The sequence below is a fragment of the Solanum lycopersicum genome, chromosome 9 (assembly GCF_036512215.1).
Source record: "Solanum lycopersicum chromosome 9, SLM_r2.1".
Classification (NCBI taxonomy): domain Eukaryota; kingdom Viridiplantae; phylum Streptophyta; class Magnoliopsida; order Solanales; family Solanaceae; genus Solanum; species Solanum lycopersicum.
In genome coordinates this window covers 7,387,370-7,407,106 of record NC_090808.1, presented here as the reverse complement: position 1 = coordinate 7,407,106, position 19,737 = coordinate 7,387,370, and the positions used below count along the sequence as shown (strand labels likewise).

The following is a 19,737-nucleotide window of genomic DNA, read 5'->3' as shown; positions in this document are numbered from 1 at the left end:
ATATTCCTCAACCCCACTTATTTAAACAAAACAAAAACCCAATTTTTTTTAAGAAAAGAACACTAGAAGTATATTAATTTTTTATTATGTCTAGAAAAGAGTGAGTTGTTATATAAAATGGCAAATGTAAAAGAAAAAACATTTTGGTCATAAATTGTTTTAATAACATAATTAAACAAAAGATAAAAGTTATCATCAGACCAAAAAGCTCTCCTTTCACTGAACTTCCATTGCAATGGCTTCTCTCCTCAACACTGTGCCATCTATTAAACTATCAAATTTCAACTACAACAACCCACTTCGCTCTTCACAAATATCATTCTCCCTCTCTCGTAAGCAAATTCATACATGCAATTAACTTCAATTTATTTGTTTATTTGATGCATTTATGTGTTTCTTATAGGAAGAAGACTCGTTGTTAGAGCAACAGAGACTGAAAAAGAAGGTAACTTGGGATTTATTTTTTGAAAAAAAAACTAATTGGGTTTTGGGTATTTATGGGAGTTCCATATATTGTGTGGCAGCTAAAGCAGAGGCACCAGATAAGGCACCAGCTGCTGGTGGCTCAAGTATAAATCAGATTCTTGGAATCAAAGGAGCCAAGCAAGAAACGGTGGGCTAATTTGGGTTTATTTTTGAATTTATTGTTATTTTGAGCTTTGAATTTGAATCCGTTGTCAACTTCAATTTGTTACTATGAATCATTTAGTATATAACTGCCCTGTTATGAAACTGCCATTTATCGAAACATAAGGATGAGGTGAAGTGAATTGTGACCAATGAGATACTTGACAAAGTGAAACTCAAGTTCTATAGAATAACGGTGAGACCAATAATGTTAATTGGGAATGAATGTTGGATGAGTGCATCAGAAATGCGATCTTAAGATGAATGCGCTAACAGATTGTGTAACATAAGATTAGAATCGATAACATCTGACTGAAGGTACAAGTAACAAACTCGAGGGATAAAATGAGATGTCGTCTGAGATGGTTTGGTCATGGCCTATATAAACTGGATTTGTTTGTTGGCACAGCACTATGATGATTGAAGTAACTAACATAGGACAGGGTAGGTCTAAAATTGCATGGAATAGAGTTGTTTTAAAAGACCTGCAATCTCTAAAAAATCAAAATCAATGCAGATATAGTTACGAGTAGAAAGCAATGGAGGCCATACCAGTTAGCTAGGACAAAGGTTTATTTTGTTCCTGTATTACTGTTTTACATTTTTATTATGTCTGGTACTTGTCTGAAGTCCTTTTGGTCTGGTTAAAGATGTGTATATTGTAGAGATGTGACTTGAAAACTTCAGTTTTAGTAAATCCTGAATTTCGTTAGAAGATAAATTATTTATAAGCAAAGTAGTATTGGAGATGACTTGGGAGCGAGGCATAGTTATTGTTGTAAAGTAGAATTGGAATTATTCAGGCTGGGACATAGTGAACTTGTTGTAGAGGCTTCTATATGACCCGACTTTGTTTGTTATTGAAGTGTAGTTCATTGATAGAAGTGCCTGTTATTTCTGATATATCCTTAACTCCTTCATATACTCAAGAAAACCTTGAACATTAATCTACCTGCAAAACTACACCCCACACTGAGGATAGGTTAGATGCATTTATTAGCGAAAAATCATCTCCGCTCATATTGACTTTTGATCATGTGGAAAATTCTTGTTTGTAGCACTGGAAGTCTTCGACAGGTAAATGCATGGTCATTCTTTGAGAAGCGTTTGCTCATGCTTTTACGATTGCAGAAGTTCTACAAATACTCTCCTTTTTTTATATTTTCTGCATGATGCCATAAACCTGAAAGAACACCTTAAAATTTCTTACTAGAGTCTGCTTTTTCGATTGGATAGTTAAAGACCCCAAGAGAAAAAGCATAGAAAATATGGATGCTATGAGTGTGTGTGTGTATCCCAACTGAGACTAAATAATTCAATACTTACTTTTCTCTATTCACTTCTTTACAGGACAAGTGGAAGATTCGGGTTCAGCTTACAAAACCTGTTACTTGGCCTCCCCTTATCTGGGGTGTGGTCTGTGGAGCTGCTGCTTCTGGTACTACAGGGCATATATTCTTAAAACTCAATTTCTAGAGACATGTTCAATGAGTATTTAATGTCTCCTTAAATATCCCTCCTTAGATATCTCCAATTTCTATGTTCATATCCTGTTTGTTCTGATAAATTTTTACTTCCCAAACATTAAAGAAATGCAGTCGCACATTTAGTTATCAAATCATGAAATGCTCTTGTATTTTGAATTGAACATTTATATTCATATAAACTTTATCTCAGATGTCAATTGTCATCAGGCGTGTAAACAACTATCACGTTATGAAGCCACGATCCGGTTGCATTTCTTAAAAATACTTCCTTCTCTCCTTAAGAAAAAAGAAGATTTCCCTGTGTTATAGCCTATTAGAAGCATATCAGTTGTGGCTTGGTGCCGGCGCAAATGATACTAGATTTGCCATGACAGTACTCTGTCAATTTAAGTTAATTTTGGAATGTTATACTTCATATAATCTTTGTGAGTCACTTTTGCAAACGAAATTATTCTCCAATAAGAACTTCTATTTATACAGTTGTGATTAGACAGATATGTATTTTGTGGGATCTCTGCATGTATCTGATTTTGTTTCTGAAACTTGTCATAGGGAACTTCCACTGGACTCCAGAGGATGTGGCCAAATCAATTGTTTGTATGTTGATGTCTGGTCCATTTCTAACTGGCTATACTCAGGTACTTTTAAGTTAATGCTTTTCAAGATTATCTACTTCAGAAATCCTGGGAAGTGACCGTTTTGCTTTATGTTTAGACTATTAATGATTGGTATGATAGAGAGATTGATGCTATTAACGAACCTTACCGTCCAATTCCTTCAGGTGCGGTATCTGAACAAGAGGTATGTCTTGGTTGAGATTGTCTACAGATATGTTGAAAAGTGAAAACTAATTCCAGAAATTCTATATGTTCTCATCAAATAATCATTGATACCAGGTCATTACTCAAATATGGGTGCTTCTTTTAGGAGGCCTTGGGTTAGCTGGTATTTTAGATGTTTGGGTAAGTCCTTAAATCTGCTAATTATCTAGTTATTTATCTGGAAACGTATCAATTCTATGATCATTGTTGTTATAGGCAGGGCATGACTTTCCTGTAATATTTTACCTTGCACTTGGTGGATCCTTGCTCTCCTACATCTACTCAGCTCCACCATTAAAGGTAATATTGTTATCTTTCATAATCCTCTAACCACGCTTTTTTGTACAGTATCAAAATGTGAACAGCTTTGATATAAAAAATTTATGTGCAGCTCAAACAGAACGGATGGATTGGAAATTTTGCTCTAGGAGCAAGTTATATCAGCTTGCCTTGGTATATATCAAACTTTCTTCTACGTACTCTGCAGCTTGTCGAGATTTACTTCCAAAAATAGAAAGAACCTGTCTAAAGTGGAGCAGTCTTAACAAGTTACCTTTCATAATAATAAAATGGCTTTACATATAGAAAAGCTAATAACCTGGCCTTCCCTGTGTCACCGAGTTGCTGCCTCCATCCTTTTTTGTACGACAGCTTTATCAGGGCTTATTTTCATTTACTTATCTATTCATGAAGATAGAAAGAAAACATTAATGTCAACTTATAAAGGAAAAGGGAACTTTTAAGTAATTTTTTACTGGTGCGTAAAATTATTCTGGTGAAGTATAGGTTGTAGTTGTTTATGATATTTGAACACAAAAATCTTAGGTGTCGGATTAACTTCTGTTTCTGTGTAGAATTTTCTAATAATCGAGATAATCCAAAAAGGGAAGTCCATGATGTGAGACGGGGTGGAGGGAGGGTCTTATCTGCTGCACTTTGCTGTATAAGAAGGTTGATTAGGTGAACTATTTTTCCAATCATGCAAGTATGATCATGTTGAATGTTAACCGATGTTGACTGGGAATTATTTGCTTGGAGACTTTGTAGAGGAGTTTGTTCTCATTTATTTAGTCCCACAAATAGGATCATGTGTGATAACAATTACCTTTTTGCATTATAAATGTATTACTTCAGCATTTTGGTTTGTGCTCAGGAGGGCAAAATTTTCTTATTTACTGTGTAATGCAGAATCCTTTTAATTTCTTGATGTAGGTGGGCCGGTCAAGCTTTGTTCGGGACCCTTACACTTGATGTAATTGTACTAACACTATTGTACAGCATTGCCGGTGTAAGAGTCTGCAAAAACACTTCTGTTTTTTTTTTCCATCACTTGCATCAGTAGTCATCTTACCTTTTGTTTATTGCTTCGCAGCTGGGCATAGCCATTGTAAATGATTTCAAAAGCATTGAAGGAGATAGAGCTATGGGGCTTCAGGTATATATCTCCACTAAGTTTGAGTTTTCATACACAATCGGGCATCTCTATGACTGTACTGACTTTCTTATGACACAATTTTTAGTCACTTCCAGTAGCTTTTGGTTCTGAAGCTGCTAAATGGATTTGTGTTGGTGCCATTGACATAACTCAGATATCAGTGGCAGGTGATTGTTGTTCTTGTTTTATCAACAACTGTCAGATCTATATATGTTAACACATGATGACCTTTTGGTCCTCCTAAGTTGTGTATCTTCATTGAAGCTTGTGTCATTATATCAATATACTATTTGAAGTAAGAAATGGATGTTAGGTGATAGCTTTCTAAAATGGTGATTGTCGACTGTAGAAATGATTAGTAACTGCCAGTATTGACGTGCATGCTAGACGCTATCAGCAGTCTCCTCGACTTCGGACTATAAGAGCCAAGGGCGTGAACTTAGTGATCAATAAAGTTGGTTAAAAACCATATGGTCTCGCAAATTCTAGCCAAGGCAAAAACACTAGATCAGTTCTTCTTATTTGTCCAAGCTATAGAATTACCTGGTACCTGTGCTGGTGGGAGGAACCCTAAGTTTTCTTGGGCACCACGTTTTTTTTTTTAAATAAGAAAATACAAACCAAGAGAAGTTCAGTTTCTGCTACCTTAGAGAGGGTAATCATTAACTTTGATTGTTTGGAAATCTCTCTTTGAAATTTAGAGCTGCGGATTAATGTTGCTTGAAAACTAGGGTGCTACAAAGGCTACTTAAGTGCTGTCAAAATCCAGCGGCAAACTAGAGCACCTAAGATCATCTAAACTTCTGGAGCACCTAAGATCATCTAAACTTCTCTAGGTCGAGGCCAAATTAAGCTTTCACTATGCTTAAACATAATGGCTATCTTTCAGGAATGTGGACAAATCTATGCCTTAATCTTGTAATAGCATTATATCTTGTTTGTTGCAGGGTATCTTTTAGGTGCTGGCAAACCCTATTATGCTTTTGCACTTCTAGGTTTAATTGCTCCACAAGTCTTCTTCCAGGTAACGCCTTATCAAAGCCACACAATTCTATCAAATTGCTTCTTGTGGTCTAACCTGTACTTCATTTTCTTCTTGTGGTCTAACCTGTACTTCATTTTGGCTCTGCAGTTTAAGTACTTCCTCAAAGATCCAGTAAAATACGACGTCAAATATCAGGTACCTTTGTCTTCTTTTGAACTAGAACTTAAATTTGGCTGTGCCAAAAACTAATACCAATTGTATCTCATTTCAGGCCAGTGCACAGCCATTTCTTATACTTGGTCTTTTGGTTACTGCTTTAGCAACTAGCCATTAGTATTCAAGTGGTGCTTTCATGGTGTAGAGGAGATGCCAAGCTGCTTAGAGCAAACAAAGCTCTTTCTATTTGATAATATGACTTGTGCTTTACTTTTCCTTCAAATGTAGAATGCTAGAATAGGATGGATGTAAAATATGAAGATTTTGTATGATGGTTTTATGCAAATTTTGGATTATGCTTGGTTCTGCTGTCAAATTTGAGGAAACAAAAAATAACTCTCTTTATACACATACAAGTTGATTTGATACATACAAGTTGATACCTGCTGTATCAACTATATGTTTCATTCACTCTCATATTCTGGTGCGTCTAAAAATCTCATAATAAATAGTTAAAGATCGATAGTGATCTAAGTTCGATGAAAAGCCACAGATTCCTCTTGGTGATACAATATAAGTTTATATTATTTGATAGGTAAAGAGACTGGATACAAACCAAGTATTTATTGGCAAGCAACTACCTTATTCATAACTAAAGTAGCTAAACGTACAAGAAGCAAACCAGATAACATGAAAATTATAAATACTCCATAATAGAAGATGATAAATCAAACGTCGTTAACGCCTTTTTGAGATTTATCAGTATTAGCATTACTGAGTCCGCCTTTTCTACCCATTTCTTTGTATCCTTCTTTACCTATTTGCTCTTTTCTAGTTTGTCCTCCTTTTTGTCCTAGCTCTTGGTATCCTTCTGTTCCTAGCTGTTCCCTTCTTGTTTGACCTCCTCTACTTCTACCTTGAGCTAGATGTTCTTGAGCTTCAAGGCTTTTTCCACCAGTGCCACCAGGTACAACTGTCTCTCCCTGTCTAGCCCTAGCATCAAGTTGAGATCTTTCTTCTTGCTCTGATGCCATTCTATTCTAAACTTTTTTTTCTTCTTCTTTTGGAGAAAGTTCACTTCATTGAGAAGATATATATTTGAGTTACTAATAGGTACGTGTCAAAATAAAGACACACATATGCATGCACAAAGACACGACTCCTCTCTACTATTTTCCCACCGCATACATTCATATTCATATCAAACAAACGAAAAAAAAAAACAAACCTTCTACACTTAAATGTAAAATAATATAATATGGATAGAAGATAACATCCACCTCTATGATAATTAATGTTGTAATTTTTCACCACTATAATCTTCTTCATGATTATATTCATGTTTAATATCATGTTTATGATTAATTTTTTGTATATTTCAATGTTACGCTATAAATAAAGATATAAGAATTGGTGTACATTTGGAAAAAGAAAGTGATCTCATATTATTCTTTTTATTTCATTTTTATATTGTTATTTTATTTTTAAGTTTTATAAAAATGTTATCAACACGAATTGCTCTTTCTCGATCAAAAACTAATGATATGTATTTCTTGATTTCTATGAATTATCTTTGTAATTCTTCCATTGTAAGGTATACTTCATACCCTCTTATATTATATGTACTAAGTAATAGTTAGTAAGATTATGATAACTTCATAAGAAATAGTCTATTAGAATGTTTTAACTTATTTTAATTTGAGATTTTTATAAGTTTTAATATATTTTTATTTATTTATTTATTTTTTATTCGATGTTGAGAGTTCTTATCTCAAGTTAAATTTTGATCACGCTCCGCAGGGTCTATTTGGGGTAACACTTCCAATAAAATTATCTTCATATTCTCGATTCGAATCTGATACCTCTGGTTAAGGGTGAAACACTCTCACCAGTATATAACAACCCATGTTGGTATGGTTCCAAAATGTTGTTTTAATTAATTAATTCTCTTCATTTTTTTCTATTTTAAGTCAATTCAGATTATGGTATTTAATTTTTTTTAATGCACTTGATTTTTTAAGACAATGATTGAGGATGAGAAGGTGAATTTAAGTTTCACCGCACCAAGTGGATAAGTCATCGGATTATAAAATTCGGTGCACCATGATGATGTGAAGTTGGGTTCAAGTCCCATCATCTATGAATGAAGACTTCCTTATATGGATTAGACATTGAGTTTAAGTCCTAATGCACTATGGTGATGATATAACATCACTAACATAAAGTTATATATTTTTGACTGAAAGTTATGAAATTTGTCCAATTAATTTGCTCCATTCTTAAGTAAATGCAGTAGCAGTACATAATACTCTGAAATGATAAGTGATTGAATGTATAAATATTAGTGACGTAAAATGTTAATTTTCATCATTGTTATAATTAAAAGAAAGAATATTATGGATTCTTAAGATGGTCCATCAAATCTGAAGGTAATTTTATCCATCAAAGTGGTAAGAAAAGATATTGTGCACATTGTTGTTGATGCAACTCATTTTAAAAAGTTTTACAAATCCTACATCAAAATAAAGGAATATAAAGTGGTAGTACATTTGGTACATTTGATCTCTTAAAGTGATATTGAGGTGAGCCACATAAATTAGATAATGTTAAAATATGACAATTGAGTTTCTAATAAAAACTTGTGGAGCATGTACAAATGGTTATGGTCCATTTCTTGAAGAAACTGTGACTTGTGTTCGTATAAATAAGAACATATTCATGTATTGTTGGATAAATATCACATCTCATCTCTACGAAAAGTTTTAGAAATTGAAAAGAAATATTTTAACATAAATAATTATTTGGTCATATACTTTAAGTGCATCAAAAATATTGTATATGTGCTATCATGAACTATTGAATGACAAAGGGAAGAAATAATTCTTTCCTATAAAAGCTATGGTTATGCTACAAAGTAAATATTGTTGTGTGGTAACATAACTTTGTCATTGATTGTCAAAAAATAAATAGTAAATGTAATAATTTTAACAATGACAATGATAATAATTTTCTCTTTGAAGAAAATGATCACAGTAAGAATGGAATTGTGAAATTTATAATAGTACACAAAATTAATTGAGAGTTCTGAAAGACCAATCTTTAACTATCAGGAGGAATGAAATTTTTTATAATATTGAGGTTATAATAAATTTCAAAAGAAACTTTTTAAGTTTCAAAGAAATTGAAAGAAAAAATTGTTATATTAGAACCGTAAATTGTTGAAAGATTAAATATCTTCAGATAACTACAATCAAAGGGGTTATCAATATTTACATAAAAGGTTATCCGCCTTTCTCTTATTTATTGTATAAAATATGAGCATGATGAATTACATGCAAAAATAAACTAGAAGTTAACTAAAATAAATATCAGTTGATATAATCGATTGACAATTCTGATTGAGATGTGATGCAAAAGATATTGCGAATTTACGTGACTATATGTTTGAAAAATTAAAAGATTCTTCATAAATTCTCTTGTGTTACTTGTTCTCATGATAAAATGATTATTATACCAACTTAGGTTGGGATTGTATCCCTTAAAATTATTTAGAACATATAAAAAGGTAAATATGAGCGCGTTCACCTTCCATGTGGACCGCATACTATTATGATTTAATAGATGCAACTATGTTATGGTCACATGTGCATTTGTATCTACTTACAAATTGATTTTTTGTAAGGTTGTTTGTTAAAATTGTTAAATTAAGAGCACAATTTCAAATTATAAAATTATGTTGATAATGTTGGTCGATTTAGCAGAAATTGTATGCCTCGAATTATAGTTATAACAGTTGATTATGAGAAAAATCCTCTCAAATAAAATTTGGTATGATGTGAGTTTATCTAACATGTATGCATCAAACAACAAGGTTCTCTTATCACAATTGGCTAATGCTGAAAAATCAAATAATTTTCATCTAAAAATTTGATGTGTGCACATATGATTTTATTGCTCCACCACGAAACAAGATGAATCCCCAAATGAGGTTGGGGTAAATGTTAAATTTTCTAACATTAGGCAGAGATATGTGTAGAAGCTAAAATTATGTGCAAGGTGAATTATCTGGATCCTCGTTAAAAAAAATGTGAACTTACAGTTCAAGAGATAATTCATTTGCAAAATATTACAAATAATTTTTCAGATGCATTGCTGACTCAATATTTTGATAAAGCTGCAAATGCTCCAATAAGTAACACTTAAACGATAGAGTCCATGGTACGTCAGAAGCGTGATAGACCAATCTATTTCAAAATGTAAAATTCCTTAAGGAGGACAAAAGCAAATTATCAAAATGTTCATGATAATGAGGTAAGTGTTTTGAAAGAGCACTATGACATAACTCTTCATAATACCTTGACAAAGGTTCAGGTCTCTAAAAATGATGAAAAATGAAGAGATTTCGATAAGTTATGTCGCGTTGAGATTGAATCAAAATAACTGTTGACGATATCTTTGATATGAAGTAGCACTTAATGCTATAAATGATTATGAGGATCTTAAACTCAAATCTATCATATATTGTGGAAAGATAAATAATTGCCCAAATAAAATGCTCTATTCAAGTATATTTTGTTTTAATAAAAAAGTAATGTTTTTGAACTTATAGTTCATAGATTAAATTGTATATCCGTGGAATACAAATGAATCATTGTGCGAAAGTATAACTGTAAGATATAAAGTACGACTTATGCCTCGGGACATAAAGTATTTTCACAAAAATTCTGACATTATTTAATGGAGATATATTCTCCATTGGTGGATGAATAAGACTTGTTTTACTTTGGCAATAGACGAATACTCAAATATGTATAGTGAATTATTATTAAATCTCGTTCTTGCATGCTTATTAAAGCAATTCCATTGAGTAAGGTCTTAAAACAATTTCATTGAGTACTCAAGAATTTTGAGACTGCTTAACACAAAGAAATAATCTTTTTGATCTCATCAATTATTTAAACTGTCATGTATTAGTGCAATTGATGCACTATAGATTGTTGGTTATGCAAATGTTAAAAGATTTTAATATACAATTATGCGAAAGAATTATCATATTATCATTTAAGTTATGACAAGAAACTAACAAAGCAAACGACTCAACACATAGAAGATGTATGATTTTCTTTATGAAAAAAAGAAGAACTTTAATAAAATTGAAATAATCAATCTTTGAGTGAGAAATGATTCTATTATGAAGATGCAGAATATTTATTTGATCTGCATAAAACTCGATTGCAAATGGACTATTTCTTTATATATTGTGACACAACAATATCTTGAAATTCCGAGAATCAAACATTAGTAACCACTTCTTCAAATCATGCAGAAATAATATCGATCTATGAAGTAAATCCAGAGTGTATTTGGTTGGAATCATGATCTATCATATTCAAAAAGTATGTGATTTTCTTATGAAAAGGATTCCAGCCACCATATACGAAAGAAATATATAGCTCAATTGAAGAAAGAATACAATCAATGGAGATTTGACAAAACATATTTCACCAAAAGTCTTTTTCACATAATCTTTAACAAAATAGTAACATAGTCGTTCAAAGACACACTCCAGTGATAATCTTATAAACTTATTCACTAATAATTGTCAACATCAATATTTGGGAAGTCGTGACATAAGATTGAAATGCGTCGTCTTTGAAATATTAAATAAAGTTTTTATTAGGTGTAGAAAAATACGCGCTATACTCTTTTTCTTAACCATGATTTTATTCCAATTGAATTTTTGTTGTAAGATTTTTAACGAGACAACATTCAAAGCGTATTAAAAGATATGTGTGCTCTTTTTCCTTCAGTAGGATTTTTTTTCACATGATTTTTTCTTTGTAAGATTTTAATGAGACATATTGAAGAAACTTATCCCCTAGAACAAGAACCAGGTTCTTGTAAGTTGCTTTTAAGTCAAAACACAAAAACTTGTTGAATTAAAAACCTTCCTCAATCAAGGAAGGAGAAACCCTGTTTTATTAATTTAACAAGAAGATTTTGTGATTACAACTCAATAATCAAAAACCTCGCCACTACAACAACTCTCGATTAACTATAATCGACTACTTCTACTCTCCAAAAGGCCAAATCCACCTTTTGTTACAAACCTCACCAAAGCTCAACTCTACAAGAAGCCAAACCCACTTCTTGTACAAAGAATCGTAACTAACACTAAAGAATGAAACAAGAAAATAGTTTTACACGTTCAAGACTTTCTAACTCAAGAACTTCTTGAACTTAGCAAACCTATCGATCTTGAAGACTTCTACTCGATGAATAATTGTCACTTTTCTCTCTGTATGAAGTCGTACCACTTCATCTGCGTTTTTCCTCTTTTTATAGAGTTTTCTTCTGCCTTGAATTCTTATCAAATAAGGTAAGAAATTGTAATTGTATTTAAACAAGGATTACTAATTTTACCTTATATTGTACAATCCTTTTTATATACAACTTCCTTCCTTAATATATTAAAGTTTCCTTATTTGTATCAACTTGTATCTTTAATAATTAAGGTTTCCTTATCTGTATCAACTTGTATCTTTAGTATTAATTGGACTGTGTCAATCTGCTGCATTGAATTGTTACGTGACAATTACTGCAATATCTAGCTGCGTTATTTTACTGCATTAATTTGCTGACTTGTATATTTACTTGCATTTCTTGTCTATCATCAAAACACCAATTTTATCAACTTGTAAAATTACTCAGATTCTATCATATTCCCTCTTTTTGATGAAGACAAACTTGTATAATGCAACCTGTGTAATGCAACATATATAATATCTTCCCCCTTTTGACAAATCAAAAAGAGTCCAATAACTGCTAATACAAAACCAGATAACAACCACAACAACAATTGATGCTCACCCAGTTGAGCAAAATAAAATGTTCTGGCTAAAGAGTAATATCAACACATAGTTTAAATAATCCAAAAGAACCAGGTGCAAACAAGATGCTTTTCAAGTTGAAGATTGACTAGGCTTGGTTGAGACAGAAGCAAACATATCCAGAACTCTGTCAACCCTTGCATTGTTAGCAAGCTGCTGCTACACCAACTGATCTTTCAACCTGTGAATCTCAGCATTTGAAGTATTAAGTTCAACACATAAATTCTGGTTTTCCAATTCAAGAGTGACATACTTTTCTTCTGCCACTTTGAGTTCCCTGAGTAACTGAGCAACAGGACCAAATGTACGTGGAGAAGCATTAACAATCTGCTCCGACTCCATGGGAATGCCACAATCAGCAAGAATGGTTTGAGTAAACATATCTGCACGACTCAAAATCCTTCCTTCTTCCAATGGTACTTCAAATGCATCAAATACTCTAGTTAACAGATTTCCAATGCTAATTGATGAGAACCTAGTTTAGGATCAACAATTCTAGAAAGATGTTTGATGATCAGTGTGGGCCAGTCAATGCGTTCTTTGCATTCAAGAGCATTCATAAGTCCCATGTCCCTTATGGATGCAATGTGACGTTGGTGACCTCTAGGCAGTATTACCTTATGTACTATCTCTAAGAGAAGCTTATGCACTGATCTCATAATGGACTTTAAAACAGTCTGTGCCCTAGAATTGACTCTACCTTGAGAGAATTTAGCTGGAAGGCTAGAATGTTTATCAAAACCCCAATGATACTCATTAATACCCACAGAAGGTATATGCAAAATTTCCCCAAGTTTAGTTGCATCAAAAACTATTTCAACTCCCTTCACATTAGAAGATACCACATCTCCTTCCAAGATTATCAAATTTGTATAAAAATCTACCACTTCTTGTTCATAAATCAGATTAGGTTCAAGAAATAACTCCTCCCACCCCTGAAACCTTAGTAACTCACAAACCTGCTTGACTATGTCCATTGATAGTATATCAGGATGAAAGGTTCTACCCCTAAGCACTGTTTTGATTTGAAAATACTTTTTCTTTCCCACTTTGAGAAATTTATTCACATTTCTTTTTGCAGATTTTGACTTTGACTGAGGGGTTTCAGAATTTTTACCCTTAGAGACATCATCAGTTTCAGAATCAAGAATAATTGGAGAAACAGATGAGTGAACAGGAGACTTACCCAGACGACGACGCTTCACACTAGATGTCGCACCATCAGTTGATTTGATTACATTCGCACTTCGAGTTACCGGCCTGTGCGGACGAACTTGTTTGACTGCAATTTGTTTTCTTGTCCGTCTTGGTTTTTTAGGGTGAAGTGTGCTCATAAGGATGTGATCATTGTTAAGAGAATGTGGGGTGGTGGTGGATTTTGAGGAGTAGTTTTGTGAGTTGGGGAAGAAGAAGGGTTTTTTTTGGAATAGTGGTTATGGGTGTTTCTGGGTTTGGTGGTAATGGAGTTTGTTTGACTAGTGGTGAAGGTGATTCTATGACAGGTTGTGGTGGTGACTTCGTGACAGGTGGTGGTGGTGACTCTGTAACTGGTGGTGGTGGTTGAGATGCAGACGGATCTGGTTTGGGGGAGGATGCAGATGGTTTGGTTGTCGCTTGGTTTTCTCCCCCCTGAGTGAATACCGTATCAATGACATGGTTCTCTTCCCCCCTGAGAAGATGCATTGTCAGATGAATTTTCATCATCTGAGTAAGCAACAAGAGGATTGAACATGGTGATTTTTGAGGATTTTTTCCAAAAAAATGGAAGATGAGAAAGAGTTGGTTGCTTGTTTAGAGAGATTGCTTTATTGGGAACGGTTTTGATGTTATATTCGAGGAGTTTTAGTAATTATTGGGGGTTGACATAGAAGAGACGTGTGTTTTGACGGTTGCACCTGCTTTTCAGAGAAGTGACATAGGAGAGAGAAGAAGAAATAGTCCCCTCCCTTTTTTTTATTTTAATTTTTGACTGCTAATTTTTCTTGCTTAGTGTAAAGCAGTTGTAGAACCAACTAGACTGGACCTGGTTCTCATATCCTTAGTACTTGGTTATACCAAAAATCAATCTAGAAAGATGAGTCCTAACTCAAGTCTATTTTTCTGAAATGATTCTCTTCCTAGTGCCTTGGTGAAAATATCAGCGACTTGATCCTCAGTTTTGCAGAACTTTATTACTATGTTTCCTTTTTCAACATTATCACGAAGGAAGTGATGTCTAACATCTATGTGTTTGGTGCGTTTGTTTGAACTGGATTTTTGGCCATGTTCATAGCACTTGTATTATCACATAGAATAGAAATACAACCTGTTTTTATGCCAAAATCTTTAAGCTGCTGTTTTATCCAAAGAAGTTGGGCACAACATGAAGCAGTTGCTACATACTCAGCCTCAACAGTAGATAGAGCAACTGAATTTTGTTTTCTAGTTGCCCAAGATATTAGACATGGTCCTAAAAAGTGTGTCATCCCAGAGGTACTTTTTCTATCAACCATATGACCTGCATAATCTGCGTCAGCAAATCCTTTTAGATCAAAAGAGTCACCAGTTGGATACCAGAGAACCAGGTTCATTGTGCCTTTTAAATATCTCAAGATTCTTTTGAAAGCTTTTAGATGTGATTCCTTAGGACAGGACCGAAAACGTGCACATAGACCAACACTAAACACTATATCAGGTCTACTGGCAGTAAGGTATAGGAGTGATCCAATCATACCTCTATATCTAGTGTCATTTACTGGTGAACATGGTTCATCTTTATCAATTTTGTTGTTGTCCCAATGGGTGTGTCGTTTGACTTAGCTTCATTTATTTCATACTTCTTCAGTAATTCCTTGATGTATTTTTGTTGATGAATTGATGTTCCAACTGGAGTTTGTTTGATTTGGAGTCCTAGAAAGAAGTTTAGCTCTCCCAGCATACTCATCTCAAATTCACTATTCATTAGTTGAGCAAATTCTACTCCAAGTAACTCATTAGTTCCTCCAAATATGATATCATCTACATATACTTGGACTATGAACAAATCTTCACCTTGTTTTCGAAGAAACAATGTATTATCAATTTTTTATCTTGTGTATCCATGTGTGAGAAGAAAGGTGGACAATCGATCAAACCATGCTCTAGGTGCTTGTTTTAGCCCATAGAGTGCTTTGTCTAGTTTGTATACATGATCAGGATACTTGGTATTCTTAAAACCTGGGGGTTGTTTCACATACACCTCTTCTTGCAGATAACCGTTTAAGAAGGCACTTTTGACATCCATTTGATAGAGTTTAAATTCCATGTGAGCAGCATATGCAATCAATATTCTGATTGCCTCAATTCTTGCTACGGGTGCAAAGGTTTCATCGTAGTCTATCCCTTCTTCTTGGTTATATCCCTGTACAACTAGCCTAGCTTTGTTGCGTACTATTTAACCTTGCTCATCGAGCTTATTTCTAAAAACCCACCTTGTTCCTATTACCGTCCTGTTTTAAGGTTTTGGAACCAGGTTCCATACTCTGCTTCTTTCAAACTGATTAAGTTCTTCTTGCATAGCACTAATCCAATCAGAGTCTAGTAGTGCTTCCTTTATATTTTTTGGCTCAATAAGGAATACATAGGCAGAGAAGGCACACATGCTACGTAATTTGGATCTTGTAGAGATGCCTGAGTTAAGAGGAGTAATAATGTTTTGTAAAGGGTGAGAGCTTTGATGTTTCCAGCTGTGAGTTTGGATGTTTACTGGCTCTTGAGATGCAGAAGAACCAGTTTCAGTAGTAGACTTATCTCCTATTTCAGGTGTTTTATGAGAGGGTATGGATTCTTCTTCCCATATTTTTGGTTCTGATGGCTTGGAGTAGGTTCCCTCATTCTGTTCATCCTCTGAATTTCCTTCAATTTCACTGTTATTTTCATTAAAGACAACATGAACACTTTCTTCTACATGGTTTGTTCTTTTATTCAGTACCTTGTAGGCTTTGCTTTGTCACGAATAGCCCAGAAAAATTCTTTCATCACTCTTGGCATCAAATTTTCTCAAATTGTCCTTGTCATTGTTGTGTATAAAACATACACACCCAAAGGCCCTAAGATGTGCTAAATTTGGTTTTCTTCCTTTTAGCAGCTCATATGGTGTTTTGTTTAACACTGATGTGATCATACATCTGTTTATTAGATAGCATCCTCTGTTTACTGCTTCAGCCCAATAGAATTTTGGAAGTTTGCTTGAGATTAACATTGTTCTTGCAATATCTTCCAGTGTTCTATTTTTCCTCTCAACTACACCATTTTGTTGTGGTAATCTAGGTGCTGAGAAGTTATGCTCAATCCCATTTGTAGTACAAAATTGTAGGAATTGTGAGTTCTCAAACTGCAGTCCATGATCAGATCTGATGCTAATTATTTCTTTGTTAAATTTTTTCTGAACCAGCTTTGCAAAGATTTCAAACATAGTGAATGTTTCATCCTTTGTTGCAAGAAACAATGTCCAAGTGAATCTTGAATAGTCATCAACTATTACAAACACATATCTTTTCCCACCTCTGCTTTGTATACGCATTGGTCCACACAAATCCATGTGGAGCAGTTCTAGTGGCTTGGTAATACTCACTGTCAACTTTGGTTTGAAGGATGATCTAACCTGTTTTCCTTGAATGCAGGTTCCACATACTTGGTTGTCCCTGAAACTTTTGGTTGGCAGTCCCCTAACCAGGTCTTTAGATATGAGTTTATTTATTGTTGTCATGCTAATGTGTCTAATTCTTTTGTGCCAGAGCATGGAGCAATCAGAGACTGCACTTAGACATTTAAGAGTATCTTCCTTAGAGTCAACAATCTTGGCTTTGTATACATTATTGTGTATCTTACCTAGTAGAACCAGGTTCCCAGTCACTGAGTTTGTTACTCTGCATTCTTTTTCTGTAAAGAGAACATTGTTTCCTTTATCGCATATTTGAGATACGCTCAATAGATTATGTTGTAGGCCATTCACATAGTATACGTTTTCAATTGCATGAGTATCCATGGACCCAACCTTTCCAATTCTCTGAATTTTCCCACTTTTTCCATTACCAAAGGCAACGTTTCCTCCTTTGATGTTTTTGAGTGAGAGGAAACTTCTTTTATCTCCAGTCATGTGTCTGGAACATGCACTATCTAAGTACCTTTGTTGTTGCTTCCTTCTCACTGATCCCTGCAGTTTAATTTGGGGGGGGGGGGGGTTAGATTTTGGTACCCAAATCCACTTTGATTTATGCTTAGAGAATGGATGAATAAGATTTTTTCTGGCCCATCTGGGAAGAGATTTGACTGTAGGGATTTGTTTTTGCTCATTGGTTTTCTCATGATGAGGTTTTCTCAAAGATTTCAAGTTTTTATTATGAGCAGTTTGTTTTCTTTGACAATCATGACTTTTATGCCCTACCGGTCCACAGTGCATGCATAGACAATCTATATTGGGTTTTTTTTTCACTTGAGAGCTAGTTTTATCAAAACCTATCCCATGTCTCTTAGATGAACGATTCTTGTGAATGTTGTCAAGCAATATGGAGGACCTGGTCCATCTCATTCCATTTTCAGCTTCAATTTTAGTCACAAGAAGCTTTTTGGTTAGTGCTTCATTCCTTTTAGTTACCAAGTCTAGGTTTTTACTTAGTTCAGTATTCTTGGATAAAAGATGAAGATTTTGTTCTTCAATATTCTTGTTTTCTTCTCTTAGTAATGCATAGTCTTCCATTATCAATCCCCTTTTTGAGTCTATGGTTTTATATGCATCAATGAGAGTGTAGAGTAGGTATTCTAGCTCCCTTTTTGAGTATGAGTTTAGATTGTCTTGTATGTGATGAAGACTAACCTTTTCATTCATATCTTCTTCTCATTTGTCCTCTTCAGAATCTGATCCAGCCATGAGTGCTAATATGGTTTCTTGTGATCTGCAGGTTTCCTTTTCTTCCTTGGTTTCCACTACTACAAGAGCAAGAAAGTCATAATCATCTTCTTGTTCTAGTGCAAGAAGGGATTTGTTTTCTGTCTCATCATCCTCAGATTCTTCATCAAATGAATTCTCCATTGCTGCAAAGGCCCTTTTCATTGAGATATCTGCCTCTTGAGTTGTCATTCTTCTGTTTGAGGGAACAAACTTATCTTTCTTGATGTCTTTGCCCTTCTCAGAGTTTGTCTTTTTCTGCTCTAAAGCCCAAAGTGGACCGAATTTGATAAAGTGATCCGGGCTTCCACACTTATGACAAACCTGGTCTTTAGTGTTTTCAGATGATTTTTGAGGTGTTTTCTTTTGAAAGGCATGTCCTCTCTTTAGCATTCTGGTGAACCTTTTGGTTATAAGGGCAATATTTTCATCCTCAAAATCATCTGATGCAGTAGCCTTTAGAACCAGGCTCCTTTCCTTCCTTTTCCCTTCAATTTCCTTTTATTGGTTTTTCTTGAGTTCGTATGTGATGAGATTACCACTTAACTCATCCATGGCCAGTGAATCTAGGTCGCGGGCTTCTGTGATAGCCTCGACTTTGCTTTCCCAAGTTTCAGGAAGGACACTCAAGAGTTTCCTTACTGCCTTTCCATTAGGAACTATCTCTCCCAAGGAGTACATCTCATTGATGATTGAAGTGAACCTCGTGTGCATGTCTTGTATGGTCTCTACTTCTGTCATCCTGAACAATTCATATTGTCTGTTCAAGTTATCAATTTTGAACTTCTTGACTTGCCTTGTTCCTTCATGAGCGGTTTGTTGTGTTTCCCATATGGCTTTGGCATCTTGACAAGACGAAATTCGATTGTATTCGTCTGGTCCTATACCACAGATCTGAATTTTCTTGGCTTTGACATTGTTTTGGATTGCGAGCTTGTCTTCAGCATTCCATTCTTTTCTTTCCTTTGGAATTTTGGTGATTCCATCAGTTGCAGTTTTCATAGGTATAGTTGGTCCATCTAGAATTACTCCCTATAGATCAGGGTTTTCGCCAATAAGATGATTCATTATACAATTTTTCCACCATCCATAGTATTTGCCATTAAATAGTGGTGGTCGTGTTTGTAAAGCTCCCTCTTGTGGGGTAGGTGGTGCTGCCATTGAGTCTTTTCAAGGTGTGAATCTTTTATCGAAAAGACCTGCTCTGATACCAATTGAATAAACCTATCCCCTAGAACAAGACCCAGGTTCTTGTAAGTTGCTTTTAAGTCAAAATACAAACACTTGTTGAATTAAAAACCTTCCTCAATCAAGGAAGGAAAAGCCCCGTTTTATTAATTCAACAAGAAGATTTTGTGATTACAACTCAATAGTAAAAACCTCGCCACTACAATAACTCTCGATTAAATATAATCGATTACTTCTACTCTC

At 34.4% G+C, this 19,737-nt stretch overlaps 3 protein-coding genes across 3 annotated transcripts; 1 reads left to right on the top strand and 2 right to left on the bottom strand.

The window, feature by feature from the left end:
• The first annotated feature begins 107 nt into the window (after positions 1 to 107).
• On the top strand, positions 108 to 5,872 carry LOC101246752 (chlorophyll synthase, chloroplastic). Its single transcript, XM_004246270.4, has 15 exons — positions 108 to 332; positions 404 to 445; positions 525 to 613; positions 1,978 to 2,065; positions 2,667 to 2,752; positions 2,829 to 2,915; positions 3,011 to 3,076; positions 3,152 to 3,235; positions 3,327 to 3,388; positions 4,148 to 4,223; positions 4,308 to 4,370; positions 4,456 to 4,537; positions 5,318 to 5,394; positions 5,503 to 5,550; positions 5,627 to 5,872. Exons 1-15 carry the CDS (start codon positions 236 to 238, stop codon positions 5,687 to 5,689), a joined length of 1,110 nt encoding a protein of 369 aa, XP_004246318.1. The 5' UTR covers positions 108 to 235; the 3' UTR covers positions 5,690 to 5,872.
• Positions 5,873 to 6,075: 203 nt separating this feature from the next.
• LOC101247056 (carrot ABA-induced in somatic embryos 3-like) lies at positions 6,076 to 6,596 on the bottom strand. Its single transcript, XM_004246271.5, has one exon. The coding sequence runs from the start codon at positions 6,543 to 6,545 to the stop codon at positions 6,240 to 6,242; it is 306 nt and encodes a 101-aa protein (XP_004246319.1). The 5' UTR covers positions 6,546 to 6,596; the 3' UTR covers positions 6,076 to 6,239.
• An 8,027-nt stretch (positions 6,597 to 14,623) lies between these two features.
• On the bottom strand, positions 14,624 to 15,112 carry LOC138338338 (secreted RxLR effector protein 161-like). Its single transcript, XM_069289292.1, has one exon. The coding sequence runs from the start codon at positions 15,110 to 15,112 to the stop codon at positions 14,624 to 14,626; it is 489 nt and encodes a 162-aa protein (XP_069145393.1).
• Between the last annotated feature and the right edge of the window lie 4,625 nt (positions 15,113 to 19,737).

Bases quoted from the DNA above. Each gene is read 5' to 3' on its own strand.
- LOC101247056 (XM_004246271.5), bottom strand. From the start codon at position 6,545: ATGGCATCAGAGCAAGAAGAAAGATCTCAACTTGATGCTAGGGCTAGA.
- LOC101246752 (XM_004246270.4), top strand. From the start codon at position 236: ATGGCTTCTCTCCTCAACACTGTGCCATCTATTAAACTATCAAATTTC. The intron at 2,753-2,828 runs GTACTTTTAAGT...CTTTATGTTTAG, and splicing joins TTCTAACTGGCTATACTCAG to ACTATTAATGATTGGTATGA. The intron at 4,224-4,307 runs GTAAGAGTCTGC...ATTGCTTCGCAG, and splicing joins TATTGTACAGCATTGCCGGT to CTGGGCATAGCCATTGTAAA.
- LOC138338338 (XM_069289292.1), bottom strand. From the start codon at position 15,112: ATGATTGGATCACTCCTATACCTTACTGCCAGTAGACCTGATATAGTG.